Source organism: Callionymus lyra, chromosome 15 (assembly GCF_982586985.1).
Source record: "Callionymus lyra chromosome 15, fCalLyr1.hap1.1, whole genome shotgun sequence".
In the NCBI taxonomy this organism is placed as follows: Eukaryota; Metazoa; Chordata; class Actinopteri; order Syngnathiformes; family Callionymidae; genus Callionymus; species Callionymus lyra.
Genome location: NC_141832.1, coordinates 22,315,613 through 22,336,628, shown reverse-complemented (window position 1 = coordinate 22,336,628; position 21,016 = coordinate 22,315,613). Strand labels below are relative to the sequence as shown.

General features: G+C 37.3%; 1 protein-coding gene across 2 annotated transcripts; it reads left to right on the top strand.

Annotated features, from left to right (window-relative positions):
* Positions 1 to 222: 222 nt before the first annotated feature.
* Positions 223 to 19,796, top strand: itgb3a (integrin beta 3a). Of its 2 annotated transcripts, XM_087808742.1 has the most exons (15): positions 223 to 413; positions 2,141 to 2,226; positions 2,330 to 2,525; positions 3,526 to 3,778; positions 3,862 to 4,024; positions 4,100 to 4,261; positions 4,346 to 4,441; positions 4,517 to 4,606; positions 4,672 to 4,806; positions 5,469 to 5,898; positions 12,474 to 12,696; positions 16,381 to 16,481; positions 16,575 to 16,691; positions 17,947 to 18,113; positions 18,207 to 19,796. In XM_087808742.1, exons 1-15 carry the CDS (start codon positions 230 to 232, stop codon positions 18,270 to 18,272), a joined length of 2,469 nt encoding a protein of 822 aa, XP_087664868.1. In that variant the 5' UTR covers positions 223 to 229; the 3' UTR covers positions 18,273 to 19,796. The 2 variants fall into 2 exon arrangements, with proteins under 2 accessions (XP_087664868.1, XP_087664867.1); XM_087808741.1 differs by having other exon boundaries at positions 16,381 to 16,691.
* The last annotated feature ends 1,220 nt before the right edge of the window (positions 19,797 to 21,016 follow it).

The following is a 21,016-nucleotide window of genomic DNA, read 5'->3' as shown; positions in this document are numbered from 1 at the left end:
TAAATGCGTTCAAAATTGAACAATTGGATCCCATAACACTACATATTTAAAAAACACGTAATTAAATATTAGCGATTTTTGTTTGATTTGTTTTTTAATGTCATCAAAAAAAAACAACTAACAATAGCCAAATTTCACTGCTCAATAAATACCGTCGTAGACGCCGGTGACGTCATCGTCTGCTACTTCTGTCATGTTTCACAAGTCCATGTGTCACGGCGTCTGTGGGATGCAGGGAGGCAGTGTCTGTCAACATGTTCTCATCTGGCCAGGAATGAGGAAAAGAGTCGGTGAGAAGTCCAGAGGGAGAGGTTTCCAGTCCGCCTCAGTCCACCTTAGCTCGGTCATGGCCACTTTTAACCCCCTGGTCCTGGTTATTGCTGTGAGCGTGTCCTGCTTTTCCATCGTCCACGGTAAGATTTCTTTTTTTTATTATTGTAATTAAAGAAAAAGAAACATATAAACGCGCAATTGGCATCCAGACACAATCCTGTTTTTATTATTCACTTTAAGTGTATTACTAGTCAGCAGATGAACTACTGTTTGTTCAACTTTTCCTTATAGGGCTGCAAAAGTGAATGAGGGTCCCGAACAAGCTCAAACATCAGTGACTTTTGGAAACAGGCTTTACATGCAACACGATAACATCAAATATGCCTATTTTGTAAATGACTTTTTGGCTGGTTTTGGCTGGTGGTTTTGACTTTTCTTTCTCTGTTCATCTTGATTTATTCTTCAAGGCAGGACTAACATTGTTCAGTTAATGATTAAATGTTGTAAAGGTAAAGTAGGACTCGGTCAGTAACACACCCATCTACAGACAATATAACCCCTGGAGAAGTCCAGTGTTTCAAGCATGTTTCAATAATGTTCCTGGGATCTCACTATAACACAACAACAATTAATGTTTTTTTTCCTGGTTGCTTGGTTTATTCCGCACATAGCAGTCTCAAGAGAGGATGTTATAGTATCTATCACGCCAAATAATCAATCAAATGAAATGTATATATCAAATACAATTATTTATATTCAATGTTTCATACATTTGCCAGTGACATGTTGATGTTTCATGACAATATTAAGAACTCCAGCAGCTCTAGTCCTCGAGCAACTCTGCAAGGTGAAAGTGTGTCAGGCAGAAACCTAAAGAGGACCCTGCTCCAGGCAGGTACTCTTTTCCCAAGCTTGTCAGGGCGACTCTGAATAAATACAGAATATCGCACAGGAATGCAGAGTAATGAGGGGGGGAGTGACCAGAAGGGGAAGGAAACACGGAAGTGCTGCCCGTGGCCTTCTGCAGGACGGCTAGTAGGAGACCCACCAGTGGCTGGCACCGCCCACCATAATGCCAAGAAGTCACATCCCCTCTAAAACTACCAGGACGCCCCTGGACATGACATCACCCAGACGGGGTGGCAGATAGGCGAGGTGCCAAGCAAGGGTTGCACCACATGCCCACTCCAATCCAAAAGCCCACCATCCTGTGTAATTATGAAGGCCCAGAAGGCCCCAGGGACCCATAGAGCCAAAAGGCCAACCCAGAGCCCGGCCCCAGGGCAGTCCACATGCCAATCATCCACACCACCACAGGCCCCCCCTGAAGGCAGCCAGGTCAACCTTCCGCAAGTCCCACCTTGTCAGGCCAGAACCATTTTACAGAGCCAAGGCAGCACCAGAACACCACATATTGCCTTCCATCAGAGAGAAGAAAGAGAGTGCAGTGAGACTTTAGATTTTATTACTTTTTTCTGATTAAAATTTTAAAAGAAAATAAAAGTAAATTTCCTTTTACGATTAAAAGACAGCAAGACGCGGCACAGACACGTAGTAAAAATATGTTTTTTAATAAATTAAAATATGAAAGAACATTACGTTTCAATTGAAGCATAAAGCGTTTATAGGAGATGAATAAAATATAACTGTATATTATGTAATTTGCTTCATTAAGTCATCTGCATAAATAAAGAGCAGAAACACACTTTTTTAAACAATGCAGTAAAGAGAACTGGTTGCTTTTAAGCATTTCATACCCAAAATGAACTATACATAAATGAAAGCTTTTATTTTGATTTTCTTGTTGTAAGGATAAAAGTTCCTAAACATTTAAATTCTTTATCTAACCTGGACATTTCTTTTCAAGGTTCAAATGTTTGCACGTCCAGAGGTGCCACAACATGCCAACAATGCTTGTCAGTGGACCCCATCTGTGCATGGTGTTCTCAGGAGGTAAACGTGCTACATATCTGCTGCATGTCAGGACGTGACCCTCATGTATCTAAAGAGAACTTTATTGTCACATAGTGTCTGAAGAAATGTGGTTTCACCGCAGGCTTTTGGAAAGGGATCTGTGTCTCGCTGTGACCTGAAGCAGAACCTTCTGAAAGAGGGATGTAGTTCTTCCTCGTTGGAGTTTCCCTCCAGCAAAATGACGATTAAGGAGGACAGACGTCTCAGCGACAAAGCCTCGGGGACCTCAAATGTCGTTCAGATGAGACCGCAGAAGCTTCATATGGTTCTCAGACCAGGTATTCACGTTTGCTGCCTTGATACAACACAACAACACACACTTACTGTGACAGTCTTCTGTTGTTCTCATGAGCTGATCTTTGGTGATCTTCATATGTTCATCGAACTTTACATTAAAAGGTTGTCAGAACAGTTTCTAAGGATCTCTTGTTTATAGGTCCGTTACATTGTCTACTAGAACAGATGCATTTGAGTTTTGTAATCACGTGTATACAATGACAAAAATTATCTTATCTTCCTCAAACTAAACCTTATTTTTACCTCAGTGATACAACGTATGCAGGAACATTTAATTACCAATTTGAAAGTAATGAGACTTAGTCTTAAAGGGCAACTAATGTTGATTTAAGTGTGTCTTAAATATATCTTGGACCTCTATTGTACTCATCAGTATGTGTCTGTTGGTACAAAACTCTCTTTTCATTTAAATATTTACATTAGTAAATGTACTTAAGCCCCACTGAAAACACATTTTCTAGAGATGACATTTTGTTTACCATAACCACACCCACTCTGCTGTGATTGGTCAAGCATTGATGTTTTTCACCATACGTCATTATTCCAGAAAGTCCAAACCTCCAAGGGACTCATTGTATAAACAAAGCAATGGAGAGGGGAAGGGGTTAACACTGGCTGGTGGAGGAGTGAAGCCTATATTAAATCATTATGGACTTTACTCTCGTAACCTCTCGTTTGTCGAGATTTCAGACGGGGAGAACTTTATACAGTTATAACTTCAAAACATGGTCATGATGTGGGATTTACTGTCTCTTAAAGGTAATTTCCAAAAGTGAAATTCTTTATCAGTTGTACTGATTAAATGAGTCGGATAAATGACTAACTGGGAAAACATTGAAACAGTACATGCCTCCTCAAATGATCTCATTTCAAATGATAAAAGTAAACCATAAAAATCCTTTCTTGATTTACAAATTTATACTTTAAACAACTGGGTCTTTTCTCTGCGTATGTTCATTTTGTTCGACCCACTGTTTTCAGGTGACACCCAGAGGTTCACTGTGTCTGTGAGACAGGTAGAGGACTACCCTGTGGACCTCTACTATCTAATGGACCTTTCATTTTCAATGAAGGATGATTTGGATCGTCTGCGAACTTTGGGAAGTGAGCTGGCGGTCAAAATGGGAAGGAAAACGAGTAAACTGCGGATGGGATTTGGCGCATTTGTGGACAAGACCGTGTCCCCATACATGTTCGCCCATCCTGCTGAGGCCGTCAGGAACCCTTGCCATGGGTATGCTCATGTCATATTAATGGTGAAATGATGTCACTTTGTCATTGTTGTTTCTTTTTTGTTCCACTGATCGCTCCATCTAGAATTAATGAGCAGTGTCAGGCTCAATTCGGATTCAGGAATGTCCTGTCACTGACGGAGAAGGTGGCCCGCTTCACTGAGGAGGTGGGGAAACAGGAGGTGTCTAGAAATAGAGACGCTCCTGAGGGTGGATTTGATGCTGTCATGCAGGCCGTCGTGTGCAAGGTGGTTAAAAAAAACAACTTAGACCCACTGCTTTTTTTTACTCTGCTTATTTTTAAATGTACTCTTCATATGCAGGATAAGATAGGATGGCGACAGGAGGCCTCTCATCTGCTGGTGTTCACCACTGATGCTAAAACTCACCTCGCTCTGGACGGCCGAATTGCGGGAATTGTCCAGCCCAACGATGGGAAATGTCACCTCGATAATAGTAATATTTACAAAAAAACATCTGTGTTGGTAAAAAGTGACGTTTTTCTTCAAAAGAACATTTGACTTCATTTAAATGTCGAGCTTACCTTTTGTCTTTTATGTGCCTTTTAGGACTATCCCTCTTTAGGGCTGTTAACAGAGAAGATGTCTGAAAATAACATCAATTTGGTTTTTGCTGTGACAAACCCTGTGGAGCCATTATACCAAGTAAGAACCTGTTTATGACAACACACACTCACCAACAGCTGGATTTTGTTCCTGAACATGAAATGTTATTTACAGGAATACAGCCAGCTCATCCCTGGAACTACAGTGGGAACTCTGTCCACAGACTCTGGAAACGTTATCCAGCTGATTGAAGAAGCATATAAAGTACGGCTTTTGAACAATGAGGTACTTTTGAAATGTGGATCATGTACAAATGTTATGTCTTACAGAAAATCCGTTCCAAAGTAGAGCTGGAACTGCTGGACATCCCAAAGGAACTAGATCTTGTCATCAATGCAACATGCTTGAATGGGGAAATCATACCAGGAGTGGATTCCTGTTCTGGCCTCAGAGTCGGAGACACGGTGGGATTTAAAATTTTTTCTTTGTTTAAACCTGTGCATTATCTCCAAAAATGCAAACATGCATCCATTTTTTATTGAAACACATTAATAAACAAATATAGTTAGAACTTCACTTATGAACCTTGTCTTTGGCATTCTACGAAACTAGAACTAAATCGATTATATCATAAAACATTAACCACTACAAAGATAATTAGTATAGCACTTTTTTAAGCATTTAGAAAAGAACTGGTAGCATCCCATGACTAAATGAGCTATATATTATTGAGTCAGTAAGAAATTGCTTTTCCAGACCAGGGTTACAAAGCGATTAAATAATCAAAACAATACTCAATAAAATATATGCTTAAAAGGTCAAGATAACACAGAGAACAACACATAAATGTGAGTTCTTCTACTTGAGCGGGTCAAATTTCTGAATCAACTGCAGGCGACACAGCTTCTTCTTGCTAAGACATGAAAAAAAACTGTTGCAATAGTCCACACGAGAAGACACACGTGGATTACAATTATTATTAATTATTAATGTTGAACATAAGTAGAACAATGGATGGATGGACAGTACGCTTAAGATCTTTCCACTCTTTTTAGTTTTCCTTGTCATCCTGAACACTATTAGAATGTTTTAATGAAAGTGTATCATTGAAACTCTGTCTCTTCAGGTGTCATTCAACATTGAGGCTCAACTGCGCGGTTGCCCAAAAGAAAAGAGTCAAACATTTATCATCAAGCCCCGTGGATTTAAGGACACCCTGCAAGTAACAGTAGAGTTTGCCTGCAGCTGCAACTGCGAAGCAAAGGCCCAACCAAACAGCCCCTTTTGTAGCCAGGGAAATGGGACGTACGTTTGCGGGGTCTGCCAGTGTCATCCAGGTCGCCTGGGCCCACGTTGCGAGTGCTCGCTGGAAGACTACAGTCCCTCTGATGATGACAACTGCATTCAGAAGCCAGGCTTTCCTGCCTGTGGTAGGCGAGGCGACTGCTTGTGCGGACAGTGCTCTTGCCATAACAATGAGTTTGGACGAGTGTGGGGTAAATACTGTGAATGCGACGACTTCAACTGTCAGCGGTTCAAAGGTGCCCTCTGCTCCAGTGAGTATATCTTTTTGTGTTTAAGGTACTTGATCTGAACTGTCATCTTGCCACAGGACAGCTAGTAAAGAGTGTTCAATACATATTGACTCCTCTAGAGATATTCTTTCATGCCCTCAACTTAAAAGCTTAGTGTCTTAAGTTCACTGCAGAAGCTGGTGACAATCTTTAAAAATGCCAAAAAATGTCAACACAAATCTAGAATATAACCGTATATCAATTGGATTTCCTTAATGCTTATATATTAATTTGGTCAATTTGACAGGATAACTGGATATTACTTATTTTCTGCATCTCCATGTTTTGGTGGACATTTGTGTGACCTTTAGTTGTGTTTTTCAAATATGTAATGCTGTCATCAGTCAACAAGGGGATGGATGTTGCCCTTACAAAATGCAACTTACTGTTAAATGCTTAACTTTAAACAATCGGAGACAGAGACAATAAAGTAAAGTTACTACTGTACTTCCCTTCGCTAAACACAATAAAGCTAATTGATAGTTGGATGGATGGATGGATGGATGGATGGATGGATGGATGGATGGATGGATGGATGGATGGATGGATGAATGGATGGATGGATGGATGGATGGATGGATGAATGGATGGATGGATGGATGGATGGATGGATGGATGGATGGATGGATGGATGGATGGATGGATGGATGGATGGATGGATGGATGGATGGATGGATGGATTGACAGAAAGATTGAAGTGAGGGAGAGCTGGATGGACAGTTGGTTTTGAATGGACTGAAAGAAAGATGGATGGAATAATAAATAGATGGTTGGAGGGACGGCTGTATTGATGTTTGGATGGATGGATGGATGGATGGATGGGGGACAGATTGATGGACAGTTGGTTTTTTGTTGGATGGTGCAGGGATGGATGGTTTTGGATGGACAGATGGAAAAATGGTTAGATGAATGGAATAAGGGATAGATGGATGGATGGATGGATGAATGGATGGATGAATGGATGGGTGGGTGGGTGGGTGGGTGGGTGGGTGGGTGGATGGATGGATGGATGGACGGGCGGATGGATGGATGCACAGAAAGATGGACATACAGACTGACTGATGGGTGGATGGACTTTATCAGTCATCACAATAAAAAGGTATAGAGATGTTCTTACAACTATAGATGACCCATAGGAGCTGGACTTCATAATTGTGTCTTCGTTATTTCAGACCATGTAACATCATTCATGTGTAAGCTTCAGTGTGAACACTGTCATGGATTACATAGCTCTCAAGTAGTCAATCAAATAATATAATACTATTATATAATATATATACTTATATAAATAAGTATCAAATATATATACTTATATAAATAAGTATCAAATAACCAGCAACCAACCAGTACCTTCTTTCTCAAGCACTGTGTAGAAATAAATGAATTATGTCCACTTATGATTTCATCTTGTTTGACAACTAGGGTGGATTATCTTAACCTGCATTAAGTCATGTCCACAAAAGTGTACTTAAAGGATTATATTTGTTGGTACACTCATTGTCTGCGGTACCTGAGATTTGTCAATAATTGATGACAGTAATCTGTGCAAACATTTCCTGACATCAGCAGCGTACACAATCCAAATGTTACTTAAATACCTGCATAATCTATTGTTACTCCTCTCTGAGGATGAGGCTGCTGACTGTAGAGAATGCTTTTTCAAATCTTTGCTTCTAAAAGAACATCAATATAAGGGTGGTTTAGTGGCTTCATTGCCAGTGATCTTGTGAGGATCCACGTCTGATACCATTTTAGAATGATGGTTCATCTCATCCAAAAAGCCAATTTCAACAAAAATGATAGACATATTATATTAAACATCACAGTTTGTCATCATGTAGTGCTAGGACATCCCATGCTTTTATATGTTGGGGCCACATAAAATGTGTCAGAGTGTATTTTATGAGGTATTTGTTAATACAATTAGCTCTTTTTTAATTATCAAGCCAAAATAAACAGAAATTCACTGACAGAGTTATTAGCTTTTTAACGATATCTAGTCTAGCTTGTCTATTTCCCCTACAAAAATGGCTCTTCTGTGTTACTTTATCTTCATTAAAGTTCTGTAAAATAAGTGTTGACAGCGATATGATGATTATGATGATGATAAGGTTGTGTTTGCACAGATAGTCCAGGATTATAAAAAAGATCAAGTCATGAGTAAGTTTGCCTCTAATACATGGTGTTTGGCACATACATAGTTATTAACTTTGACAGTAATGACACCCGAAGTGTGTGCGCACACTTTATCTGAACAACACACACTGTCAAATCCATATCTGCTGCAGGACAGCAGGTTTCCGCAGACGTCAAAGTAGGTCCACTGAGTCTGAGAGCGTCCCACAGGCTCAGCTCAATTCCATGACCCAGGGCGACACAAAACCTGCTGTGTGCCCTGTGGGTGTACATTTGTGTGTCTCGGACGAGAGGCAGGAGTCAGCAAGCCCGGCTGCAGGGATTGTCAACTGAACTGAGGATGAAAACAGGAAAGCATGCATTCCCCAGCACTCAGATTTGTCCGACCTGCTCCGGCCCCTGTTCCTTCGATCTGTTTCCAATAGAGTTCAACAGTTCAGTTTATTTCTGGCACTTAACAACTTTAAGTGTTTTAAAAAAACGAAAGGGTTGCTCAAATATTCGGTAACCAGAGAGCTTGTATAATTGTAATACTAAACCAGTGTGGAAGTAATGGTTTTGTGTAGAAAAGTCTGAAGGTTTGGCTCTTTTTTTTAATAACATGAAATATTCGCATTTTAAACTAGAAACAAAATCTAAGCATTTTTTTACCCAATATAATTGTATTTTATGTATTTTATTGCCAACTAGGAGGAGGGACTAGACAGAGATAGTTATTCTGAAAACCTACCTTACTCAGTATATAATACATGTTGTTTAAATGTCGCACCAATTGTACGTATTTCAAGGGGGTCTTCGGCCCCTCTCTTGACCTGATGGAGTTGCCACAACCCCTGGACTCCTGTCTTTGTCAAGAAAAGGACCAGGTTATGTTACTAGTGTGTTAAAAATATCAATACAACACAATAAATTGCGAAGTTTTTCTTCATAATACTGTACCAATAATGAACAGCACTGTATTCATTATTATTAATTTTCTTTTTGACTTTTAAATCATATTGTATTCTTTTACCCCAGTTATTTAAGGGTTTATGGTTCAGTGTGTTTAATAAAATATCGAGATTTTTAATTTATTTCAAAATATTGACGCAGTTTGTTAGATGTCATCACATCCTCCACAGCTAAAAGAACTTTGAAATCCTGTGATATCACGGAGATGACTGAGGACGAGAGGATACAGTTGATTTTGGTCATATTTTGGTTTCCAAACAAATGAAAGCAGTTACGACTTCTTCAAGAGTCATGAAGTCTGTAAATTCTGCAACGCCAGAGTCAAGTACTCAGACAATACTACACATATATCCTTGTTCCTACAGTATTACAATGTATAATATTGATGCTCCTGTATCATGATACCTATCATATCTTGTCAATCAGACCCCTGGTAGTAACACTCCTCCCTAAAACTTAAACCTCCCTTAACTAGTATGTAATTATATTGTTTAATTTCATTTGAAATAGACGTTTTGGTTTTCACTTTGGTCTTCGCCCCTTCTTCTGCATGCTTCTGTTGACCTATACCTTCAATGAGAGGGTGATGATTAATTTTTTTTAAAAGACAGACAGAAATACAATTTATAGATATAAATACAATTCAAAACCTGGCACCAGCGTTCCGAAACTGCACAGGAGGCAAACAAAAGCTATACCACAGTGTTCTATATCTTTAATTGATGTTTGGAACATTTATTGAAACATTAATCTGAACAATTTTAGATGTGATTATAGACGAATGACATTTAACAATACTGGATTGTTTGAAAAAATGTTTTGTTACATTCAGTTTCTGTATATGTGAACATATTTAAGGCAGTTTTGTATATTCAGACACCAGGATTACATGTGATAAATTGAACTAGGTGACCCTGAAGAAGTTCATAGTATGAGGAGTGGTCTTTCTAATTTGATCTTTTCTATCATTGAATTAAGGTAGTGCTGCGTGGTGTTTGGACCGCCCCTCGAAAGAGATTGTTTTGAACGTGAGGTCGACCCAAAAAAGTCTGCCTTGTGTGTAGATAAAGGCCCTCTTTAATCATGTTTATGGGAAATAAAGTTGCTAGAACATCGTCTAGACTTGTAGGGTGAGTCAGGTGAGGTTCTTCTTTCGTAAAAAGAAAACAGCTACAGTACATGTCACTCACCTTTCTATTGCTATTTTATGGTGCAACCAACAACCACACAAGCACATGATCTAATATAATTGGGTGTTGAGTCAATTTCTATTACAAAATGTGAAATATATTAGTTACCTTTAAGATGAAGATAACCTTGATCTGGGTTTGTACTGTGAAAATCCGATTTCATACCTCGCTAAATGAACAGTTTTAGATGGACAGATTTGAAGTACACATAGTTTTGGGCGAGTAAAACATATTCGCTGTGTTAAGAGTAAGTGTAAGTACAATATAATCTCCAACATACTTAAATCAGCAGAAAATGAGCCTGATTTTGAAGTTTTAAGTCATATCTGAAGAACTAGACTTCAAGATATATTTCTTTTGCTAATTCTTTAATGAAGACACAACTGGCTGGAGTATTTCCCAGCTTCTTTGGTTAAGACTCGGAAAAGATTAATTTCCTTAATTTAAGATAAGACAGCTTCCCCAATAAGGCATGTTTTGTCTTGTTGTTTTTTCGCTCAGCTACATCTTTTAATTAACATTAACCCCCAACCTTTCCCATTAAAAGAAATAAATCAGAAATATGTATTTATACAGGAACTGTCAAGTTGGTTTTAAATAGTTGCACAATATAATTTAGTTGCTACATGTAATTTCTTACAGGCAGTTCTTTGCACGTCGAGTTTGTATGTTCTCCTTGGATTTTCTCCAGGCACTCTGGTGTCCTCTCTCAGTCAAAACACATTTGTGGTTTCACAGACGACTGTAGATGATCTCCAGGTGTGACTGTGCGTGCAAGTGGTCGTCCAGTGTCTCCCACCTATTGCCTTATAAGGCTCGGATCAATCTGAGGCAAACGTTACTGCCTCTTGTTTATTTAACTCCCCTTTTCTAAAACATTGCACTCCCAGGAAACATACATTCGCAATCCCTGCTTTCGTTCAACCCCCTTTCCCAGTGTACCTCACACACCCTTGACCTTCTCGTAAGCCTGAGCATGTGATTAATGAGGGTTTCTGTGCAGTCGCTCAGAAAGAGTGGAATGATGTCAACCTAAAAAAACTTTTTGTGTCTGTAACTTGTTAATGGATCAAGAATAGAACATGTTTTCTATTTATAAAATAGTTCCTCTGGCTGTTCATTAACATGTTTATCAGTTACTAACAAATTGCAGTTGATCTGATAACGTGTAGAGAAGCAACACGGGGTGGAGACTGGGATAGTTTCCTGAAGTTTTCAACAACCTTTAGACCCCTGATAATTCACCACCAGTTACTCCCCCCTTCTATGATGCAGCTGGACCGTGACTCACGGGCTCAGCCGTTAGTCATCTACAGCCAAATCCTTGTTTGGTTTCCTTCTAAGATCATAGCTGTCTCTGGAGCTCAGCCTTGTTTGCAACGCCGCCGAGTGTGCTGACACTGGCGCTCCGTTTAATCCAGTGCAGACGATGTGTCATTCCAGCATTCAGCATAGAACTGATGAGTGTCAGGAAGTGTTAGGGTTCCTGTGCGACAGCAGATTGCAGTGCACTTATGTTCATTTCCTGTCTTTGTCGGACAAAGAATTCTCCTTTTTCGCATACCCGTACATGTTCTTTGGTTCATCCACTTTTAAAGTAATTGTTTTGTAGTACTGTCCGAGTACTTTTCTGTAGTTTAAAAACAATTTAAAGACTACATGACTCTTCACGAAGTCACTTTAATTTGTTTTTAAACCAAAACATTTCCAAACATCCACTTTAAAAGCTGCTGGAGTTGATTATATCCTCTTGTCCTCAGTCATCTCACAGGATTGCATTGTTCCTTTAGCGGTGGAGGACGAAATGACTGCCAAAATCTAGCCAAAGTAGAATTCCAAAACAAAAATGAACAAACACCATAAATATTAGCATGTTAATTGTAAATAAAAAAAATCGAATTATTTTCATTTAAACACACTGAACCATAAACCATAAAATAATTAGGTTAAAAGAATCAAATATGATTTTAAAGCCATAAAGAAAATAAAAATGTTTAAGTCCTGTCGAATATCGACACAGTATAGTGAAGAAAAAGATTGCGATATTTCATTGCATTGATATTTTTAACAACAAGTAACTACACCTGGTCCACTTTTGATGAAGACAGGATTGGTTTCCATTTACAAAACAGCTTGTGTTATAAAAATGTCTATTCATTCTTATCATGTCATCTTAATCTTTTCCATCTTTAAACAATGAACAAAGTAATGATAAATGATATAAATAGCCACACTTTGTTATCTTAATTTAGATAGTTTAATCTCTACTTTTTCTTCCAGATAATGGGAAGTGTGACTGCGGCTTCTGCCAGTGTGACGCCGGCTGGAAAGGCGACAACTGCAACTGCACGACGCGCACGGACACGTGCATGAACAACCTCGGCTCGTTGTGCAGCGGTCGAGGCATCTGTCAGTGCGGAGTGTGTCAGTGCACACAGCCCGGAGCCTATGGCACCACCTGCGAAAGATGTCCCACCTGTCCCGACTCGTGCTCCATTAAAAAGTAAGAGGCGCAATCGAGCTCTCTGTCCTTTGAAGACGAGTTTCCTGATTTTATTAGACTGATGTCCTCCATGCAAGTTATAGCATATATCTTTCCTCCTTTACAATATCATATGACGAAGAAGGTTAAAAAAAAAATCTATGGCAGTCATCAATTGTGGATGATAATTGATTTATAGCTTCGTCTTATAAGTCGTCTTTGACATTGAAATTAGAGTCATAGCTGAAATATTATGTTTTTATTTAAAATTCCATATTCAAAAATGTTTTTACCTGCCATATTTAAATAACGGAGACCTTTCAATTGGCTGAAAATCTAAATTTGTTTTAACCAATCAATGGATATAGAAAAAAATGAATTAACTAATAAATAATTTAAAAAGGATTAGCAAACGTGGATTTAAACAGTATAGAATGTGAACGGGATAGTAAACGATTACAAGGAAGATGTAGCTGATTTAATGCCAAAAGTTTATTTAAGTTATCGTTAAGTTTAGCGAGAACTCTCCAGGATTAAATTTGGTTCTAGAGTGAAGAATCCCGAGCTATTTGTTTTAAAATGTTTGTTGAATGTTAGCTGTAATGAAAGATAGACCCGCCTTTTGTTGCTTCTGATTGGTTAATACTGCGTGGTGACTTCTGTGATTGGCTAGCTTTATGCAAAAGGACTAGAGTTTATTATCATGAAAATATAAATATTGAGTATTGAATGGGTCAATATTAATGTAAGAAAAACAAAGATCATTTTATTTTAGGCCAAAATGTAGTTTTGTGTGTGCTTAACAATTTAAGAGTTCAAGAAAAGTTTAGCATTATAAGTATCGACAACTATAAGTAAGTAAGTAAGTAAGTAAGTAAGTAAGTAAGTAATTTATATTTATATAGAGCTTTTCCAGACCAGGGTCACAAAGCGCTTAAGCAATCAAAAAAATACTTCCAGTCAGAGTATTACTGAGGTATTTGATGGAGGACAAATAGTAACTTTAAATAACAGTGTCTGAAACGACAATATCACAATCTGACCCATAACCACAGTTAATACACAATTTTTTGAGCCAACAAACTAAAAGATTTTTACCCCTTGTGTATTTAAGTTTCACCTTTCACTAGTTCCTCAACTAACATAGCTGTATTGTGTAAAGCTGTCTTTAGTAGAAAACATCGCTATATATATTCGGAAATGTCAGTCTTTGTACATCTAATTTGGATTTTTCTGACATGTTTTTAATCCATCTGACTACAAGACAAAAGCTGAAAAAAACATGAATTATTTCAAGAAAGTTATAGAAATAATTATGGAAAAGTTTTCTGACAACTTTATATTGTATGTATTTTCTATTCTAACTGTAAATATGACTTTCTTTTTAAATCTGTTGCTAAAAACGAGTTGAAAATGCACATAAAATGGTACAAAGTGCAATAAAAATAAGCTTTTTATTGTCATGTTATGGCACAATCACACTTACTGAAAGCCTTTTTTGCAACTTTTTTGCAACATTACAGCATCACATTTTTGCAACTTTTGCAAAGTTTTTCTTGCAGGTTTTTTTTTCTCCATTTCTTCTTTCCTCTTGGCCTGACAGCCCTTCACTCAAATATAATGGATCATCTAGGAAAATGTAATCTCCCACTCCTGGTTCAAACAGTTTGTGAAGCGAGAAGTTTCTGCCGGTTTTGCTTTTCATTTACATGCTTGTTATCGTGCTTAAAGTCATGATGAGTTTGCGATCTCATGTGTCATCTCTTGGTTTCCGTTTCTTATTTTAGTCATTTCAGTAGCGACTCTATCTGCCATCGGATCTTTCACACTCCACTAGAGAAGCCAACACATCTGTCAAGCTTCACCTACCTGCTCAACATGTCCTCTCCTTCTGACTTCCCAGTCTCTCTGCCTGTTTCCTGTCAAGACTTTTCTTTTTAAATATCCATATAGGAACAGCCATCGCTGGAATTACCGTCCATGTTTGAGTGTTTGGTCATCTGTTTACTATTACTTTTAATCACTACCATCAACGTCTCATTTTGAATGTTTGTTTTTTTCTCATTATACAGATACTTCCCCAACAACTAGTGCAGCAAAGAAACAATAATTGCATCATTTCCTCCTGACTCCCACTGATTCAACCGCTGCACTAATGAGACAGTTGATTTTTATTAGAAGCTATTTTTACTTCTCTCCTCCCTTCTCCATCAGCACAGTGAGGACTGGAATGCATTCGTAGAGAGAAACGACATCTCATCAGCATGTGGTTTTTCACCAAATGGACAAACCAACCATTTCGCCTTTTTTTCAGTCTCATTTTGACCCATTCTTGATATTATATCAAGGAGTTGAATATTTATTGGAAAATTATATAGTGATGTGAATCCATCACCACACAATGACAGGCTTAATGAATTCATCTATGAAATTAATTTATATGAAAAATATCTGGTAGACAGTGATTACATTCACAGATGCAGTATCATTATCTATTTTGTCAAGGTGCTCATCATTTAACAACTCTATGTTGGTGTCCATGTTAGCACCAAATTGCTAATGGCAGAGGGTGGGAGACGGCGGTTTCATTCATTTCCTTCACGTCTATAGAACACGCTGTGAAGATTCCGTGTAGAAATAAGGGGGGAATTGCCGTTAGAAGAGCATTTCTCTGGTTTTAAAAACTTTTAATGTTGACTGTGGAACAAGGTTGTCTTACGTTTTACTTGTTTGTCATAAAAGTGGGAGGAGCCAGAAACAAACAGGTTGTTAATTTCTCCTTTTAATAATAAGGTTGGGTTTTTTTCTAATAACAAGTTTTGCTATTCTGTATAAGATACCGTTCTCATTCTTAATGCAGAAATTAAATTTAATGCTCTTATGAAACATCTGTGGAACCCACAACACTATACAAACACTGTCCTTTCTGTCTTTTTAGTGACTCAACTGCCATTTGACTCACCTTCTTCTTCTCTCTCTCTCTCTGTCTCTCTTTTTCTCTCTCTCTCTCTCTCTTTCTCTCTCTCTCTCTCTCTCTCTCTCTCTCTCTGTCAGAGAGCACTAAGAAAAGTTTATTCATTCATTCCTTCACAGATTTGGGGTCGCAGTATTTAAATTTTGTGCTTAATCTTGTCTGGAAAAATATTCAAGCTATTATTAAGTTAAAACGCAAATTGCCACTTACGGAGGATTTTCCGAAGAAATACATAACAAAAACTTTTTATTTTATTTTTTAAGGTCATTCATGTCTTGAACTTATCTGAAAGTGATGGTCTGATGAAGCTTCATGAAGCAGTGTCATGTTTTTAGAGGTCAGTAGGTGGCGCCATCCTTTTAAAAATCATGTGATGTTTCATTTGAACAGTTGTTAAAAACAAAGGAAAATAGTGCAGAGACCGCCATCTAGTGGACTTTGAAATTAATGACACTGCTTCATCGGACCATCACTACTTATTTTTTTGTAAGACTTTTTAAAAATGATAATATAAAACTGGAAATTGAATACCAGCGAGTACATCCTGCTTCACTTTAGTCTTCTTAATAACAATGATATAAATGCTAAGATGTAATGATATCCAAGTGCAAAGATTTACTTTCTAGCTTAAAATACAGTTTGACTTTTCTACCCTTAATTTAAATGATACAAAATTACAAAACAGCTCTAGCATGTATCATGTTAAAGACTGTTTTCTTTCTGACTTGTAGAGCTTGTGTCGAGTGCCAGCACTTCAAGAGAGGCCAGTACATCAAAGATAATAGTTGCAACCGAATCTGCAGAGACGAGGTTGAAGTGGTGGACGAACTGGGTGAGCGCTTTCATTTTTGTTTAAAAAGTCAGACAAAGATGTATTTAAACCACTTGTATTCTTTTATTTCATTTGTTTTCTTTTGTTCCACAGTTTTCCACGAAAACGCTGTAAACTGCTCATACAAGGATGAAAACGACTGCGTGGAACACTTCCAGTATTATGCAGATGAAAGTGGCGATTCCATTCTGTTTGTGATGAAAGAACCAGGTATAGTGACACAACCAGAGTTTTAAAAACATGTCAGTAATTGAGTTCAAACTTCATTCTCTCACTCTTCACAAGTAAAACAATAATTATCAGAGTAGACAGCTCCAGGAAAGTCAGCCACACGTACCACAGATATGTAACCCTGCTGTGCCACATGTATGAAAGTGGAGCTGAAATCACGGGCTGGCTCATAAAAATCATCTTTGCAGCAGCAACATTTCAATTGAATAAATACACATTCTTCTCTTGTTTTGCTGCGTTGCTCAGATAACAGGATACATGTGTTAATTTAGCATCATCTGTACTTTAGAGAAGTGAACATACTTCACAGTTTCATGAGATGTTTCTTGACATGATTTGAGAATCATGTCAAGAAACATCTCAAGACAGGCTTTTCCTTGATATTCTGAGATTTGACCTTTTAAGTATATATTTTATTGAGTATTGTTTTGATTGTTTAAGCGCTTTTTGACCTCTGGTTTGGAAAAGCGCTCTATAAATTTTAATTACTTACTTACTTAGTTACTTACTTACTTACAGTAGCATAGAAAGACTTAAATACCACTTTTTAGTGATTATATTAGGTTAATCAATTCAAACATTCAGGTCAGTGTAACAAACCTCCATGAAAGGGGAGAAGAACATTTTGTAAACCATTGATAAGAAATAAATTATAGAAATGTTCTTGATCATCGAGTTACTTTAAGTATAATTATTATTATAAAATTGGAATATATAGTTCAATTATTATTGAGATCATGGGGATCAAATCTTACCACCAATATAGAGCTAAAAAATACTATAAATAGAGCTAAAAGTAAAGATTCAATTGAATCTTCTAGCAGTAGATACTTGTTTTTTTCCATTGATATTATTTTAAAGAATCTCAAAATACAAGAAAACAATGCTCTGGCAAACGTCTAGAGATTGAGGTGTATTTTAACATAGTTGTCTACAGGAATGCTTTCTGATTGGTAGACCAGAAAATAAACATTTGTAAAATTGAGTCCAAAACAGCAAATTTGGTTTATTAAATCAATTTGATATCTTTCTTTCTTGGTGTTAATACAAATAAGTTGAAAATCAGAAAAAAGCTATATATTTAAAAATACATTCTACTAATGAGAACAGGTAAATCAAATTAAGTTTTAAAAAATTAATTCACATTGACCTCAGTAGGATGTGAGCCAAACTATTAGTGGTCAAAGGTAGTCCATTGAAACTCTTCTAAACTGTCTTTAACTCTCGCCTATAGAGTGTCCTGAAGGTCCAAACGTCTTGGTGGTTCTCCTGGCTGTGGCTGGCGCTATTCTGTTGCTGGGACTTATTGGCCTGCTCATCTGGAAACTGCTGGTCACCATCCATGACCGCAGAGAATTCGCCCGGTTTGAGGAAGAGAGGTCCAAAGCCAAGTGGGACACGGTAGGGATCCATTATCACACACAAACGATATTCAATGGAAAAATCCAAACAAAGTCTCTGAGCTAATAACATCTTACGTTTCTTTCCCCCCAGGCTAATAACCCTCTGTATAAAAATGCAACGTCCACTTTCAAAAATGTAGCCTACAGAGGGACCTAGAGGACGTTAACACCAGGAGAGAGACTCAGGGGTGGACGACACGGGCCGAATGTATTTCTACAGCATGGATGACAAAGGAGATTCATTTTACTGGGACTCAGCGACGCTACTGTAGCTAAACTTTTGGCAGCAAAATCGAGTAGTTATTAAATTGATGTCAGCGTCCTGTGAAGATTACTCAGTTGAACTTGACTGCATGTGAATAGATTTATGTTTTAGGGCAGCTAAGTACTTCATATTTGGTGGCCATGTTCATAAGTGTATTACAATTAGATCTATAGTTCGGGTCACAAGGTAAAATATACCAATGGAGATTAAAGGTATAAATTAAACTTATACATTAAACCTTTTCCTGCTAAAGAAGAGAATCCTAAAGACATTTTCAAGTTGAATTTTTATGTTGATGTTTTTATACATATCACAATGGCAGCATTCTTAAGTCGATGTCAGGATGGTAATTGCCAATATATAACCTTAAGTCAGGGGTGACTTTCCACCATAAGTGCCATGTTTGACGAGGTACAGATGTGAACTGCTCTTCCTGTAAACCAGGACAAAAAATGTTTTAGTTTCGTACAAACAAGATCTTATCAAAAAGCAGAAGTGTGTTTTTAATTTAGTTATGATTTTTAGAATAATCTATGTCAATGGTGCCAGCTGGGTCCCGGGACAAATCCGAGCCACTCTCCCACAGTCAAATCTTGAAAGTAAGGTGACATTCCATATGACATCCACGTGTTTTCGTACATTTTCCCCCACTGGCAATTCCCCATTTACAATAAGCACAAATATCTAGCTCAGTAGTCACTTAACGGAGCTGAAGAAGAGTCTTGATACTTGATGATTGTTTCTGGGGAGACCTTTTATGAGGCCTTTTGAGCTTTACAAGATCAACCCTATAGCTCACAGTTTTTACATTTACACTGGTCCTTGCAATACCTTCCTCTTTTGGTTCATTGTTGATTTCAGGTATGGCTTTTTTCAGGGAACCGCATTCTTTTCTCAGACGGCTGCTGACACGTTAATAGATAACTTTGCCTTAATTCACGGGTACCAACCACACTTTTGCTGCGAAATATGTCGGAAACTTCTTCGTGGTATGATCATCTGTTTCCACTGTTAATGCCTGTGACATTCATCATGATCGTGAGCATACATATAAGTTAAATAAATAATAAAAAAAATTCAGTGATAATGCAAAAACAAAACAATATATCCAATTGTAGTATGGCTGGATGGACTGTTGAATGTCCATGTTGATGCACTGCGCATTTCTTTGAATTCAGTGTATCATAAGGTTTGTAATAAAGTGAAGAGTCTGAGCAGGTTCTGTTTACAACTTTGTTTTGGTGTACTTATTTCCTGTTTGTGAGAGAACTTTTTTAACCTGTAAGATTTCTACGGTATAGAAAAGTGTGGATTTTTGTCTGTAAAGTGTCTTGTTTTTTGCTGATTCTTCTAAACACACTGACGATGATCGATCACGCTTGCTGCTTTTTTGCACAATAAAGAGACAACAAGGTTTATGTGTTTGTTTTATTCAGAGAGATGAAAAACAACCACAATCTTGACGAATGCTGTGTGATATATATTGTAATATAATTATTGTTTACAATCTTTAAAGCATCCTTAAGACTTGATATCGACCGGTCAAGGTGACCAGCAGGCCCAAAAACAAACGTATTTGAATTATCCCTTGGGTTTTCTCTGGGTCAAGACGAACAACCTCCACCACTGCATCTGTTCGTTTTCGGGCCTCCGGGTCACCTTGACCCTGAGATAACACAAGGGTTAAATTAGCTGGTAAATTATTACCAAAATTATCACAAAAGATTAAATAACTTGAACTTTTTTTTGTAGTCCACTACATCCTTATTTCAAGTTAGTTAACAATAATAACAATAATTTTGTTTAAAAGCAAAAATATCTTTTTTTAACCCTTGTCTTATCTCAGTGTCAAGGTGACCCGGAAGCTCGAAAACAAATGTGTATGAGGTATGCCTTGTGTTGCCTCTTGGTTAAGATGAACAACCACTGCATATGTATTTCTGGAAGCCAAGAAAGTTGTTCACCTTGATTTAAATAATTTGTCATTATTACAACATCTGAATTCAAACAATCAAACAACAAATCAGAGAAAGATATATTTTAATTATAATAAAAAAGTGACATGAAACTTGAGTACATAATTAAGTAAATACAAAACCCCCTTATTGTAGTTATATATTAAATGGATTTGTTTAAGATCATCAAATTATGCTAAAAAAGGAAATGATCTTGATCATGTAATATAAAGCTTGATAAAATTAAAAAAAGACCCTACTCACCCAATACTTGTTAATACAATGTTTTGTTACTGCCATCAGATATTTGTGAGATGGTTGTATAAATTAAATTATAAATGTTCTGTGTCTTAAGTGATTCAGATTTATCTTTTATGAATTTGAGTGGCCGCACTTACTTCTATGTTTTATTAAAATGTAATTTCTATTCCAAATTAAACAATATTTTCTTGTCTACAATGCAGGCGTTGCTGCCTGAAGCTTCATGATCTTTTCTCGTTTCATTGATGGATTAATTTAGTTGAAAATAAAAAAATGTTGTTAAATATTAATATGAAAATACGTATTTACATAATTTATCTTTCTTCTCCCTTTTAAATCGCATTATATTAACGATATTTAGACAATATTTATACTGATGCATTTCCGACTGTACTTGAACGCCCCGTGACGTCACATCGT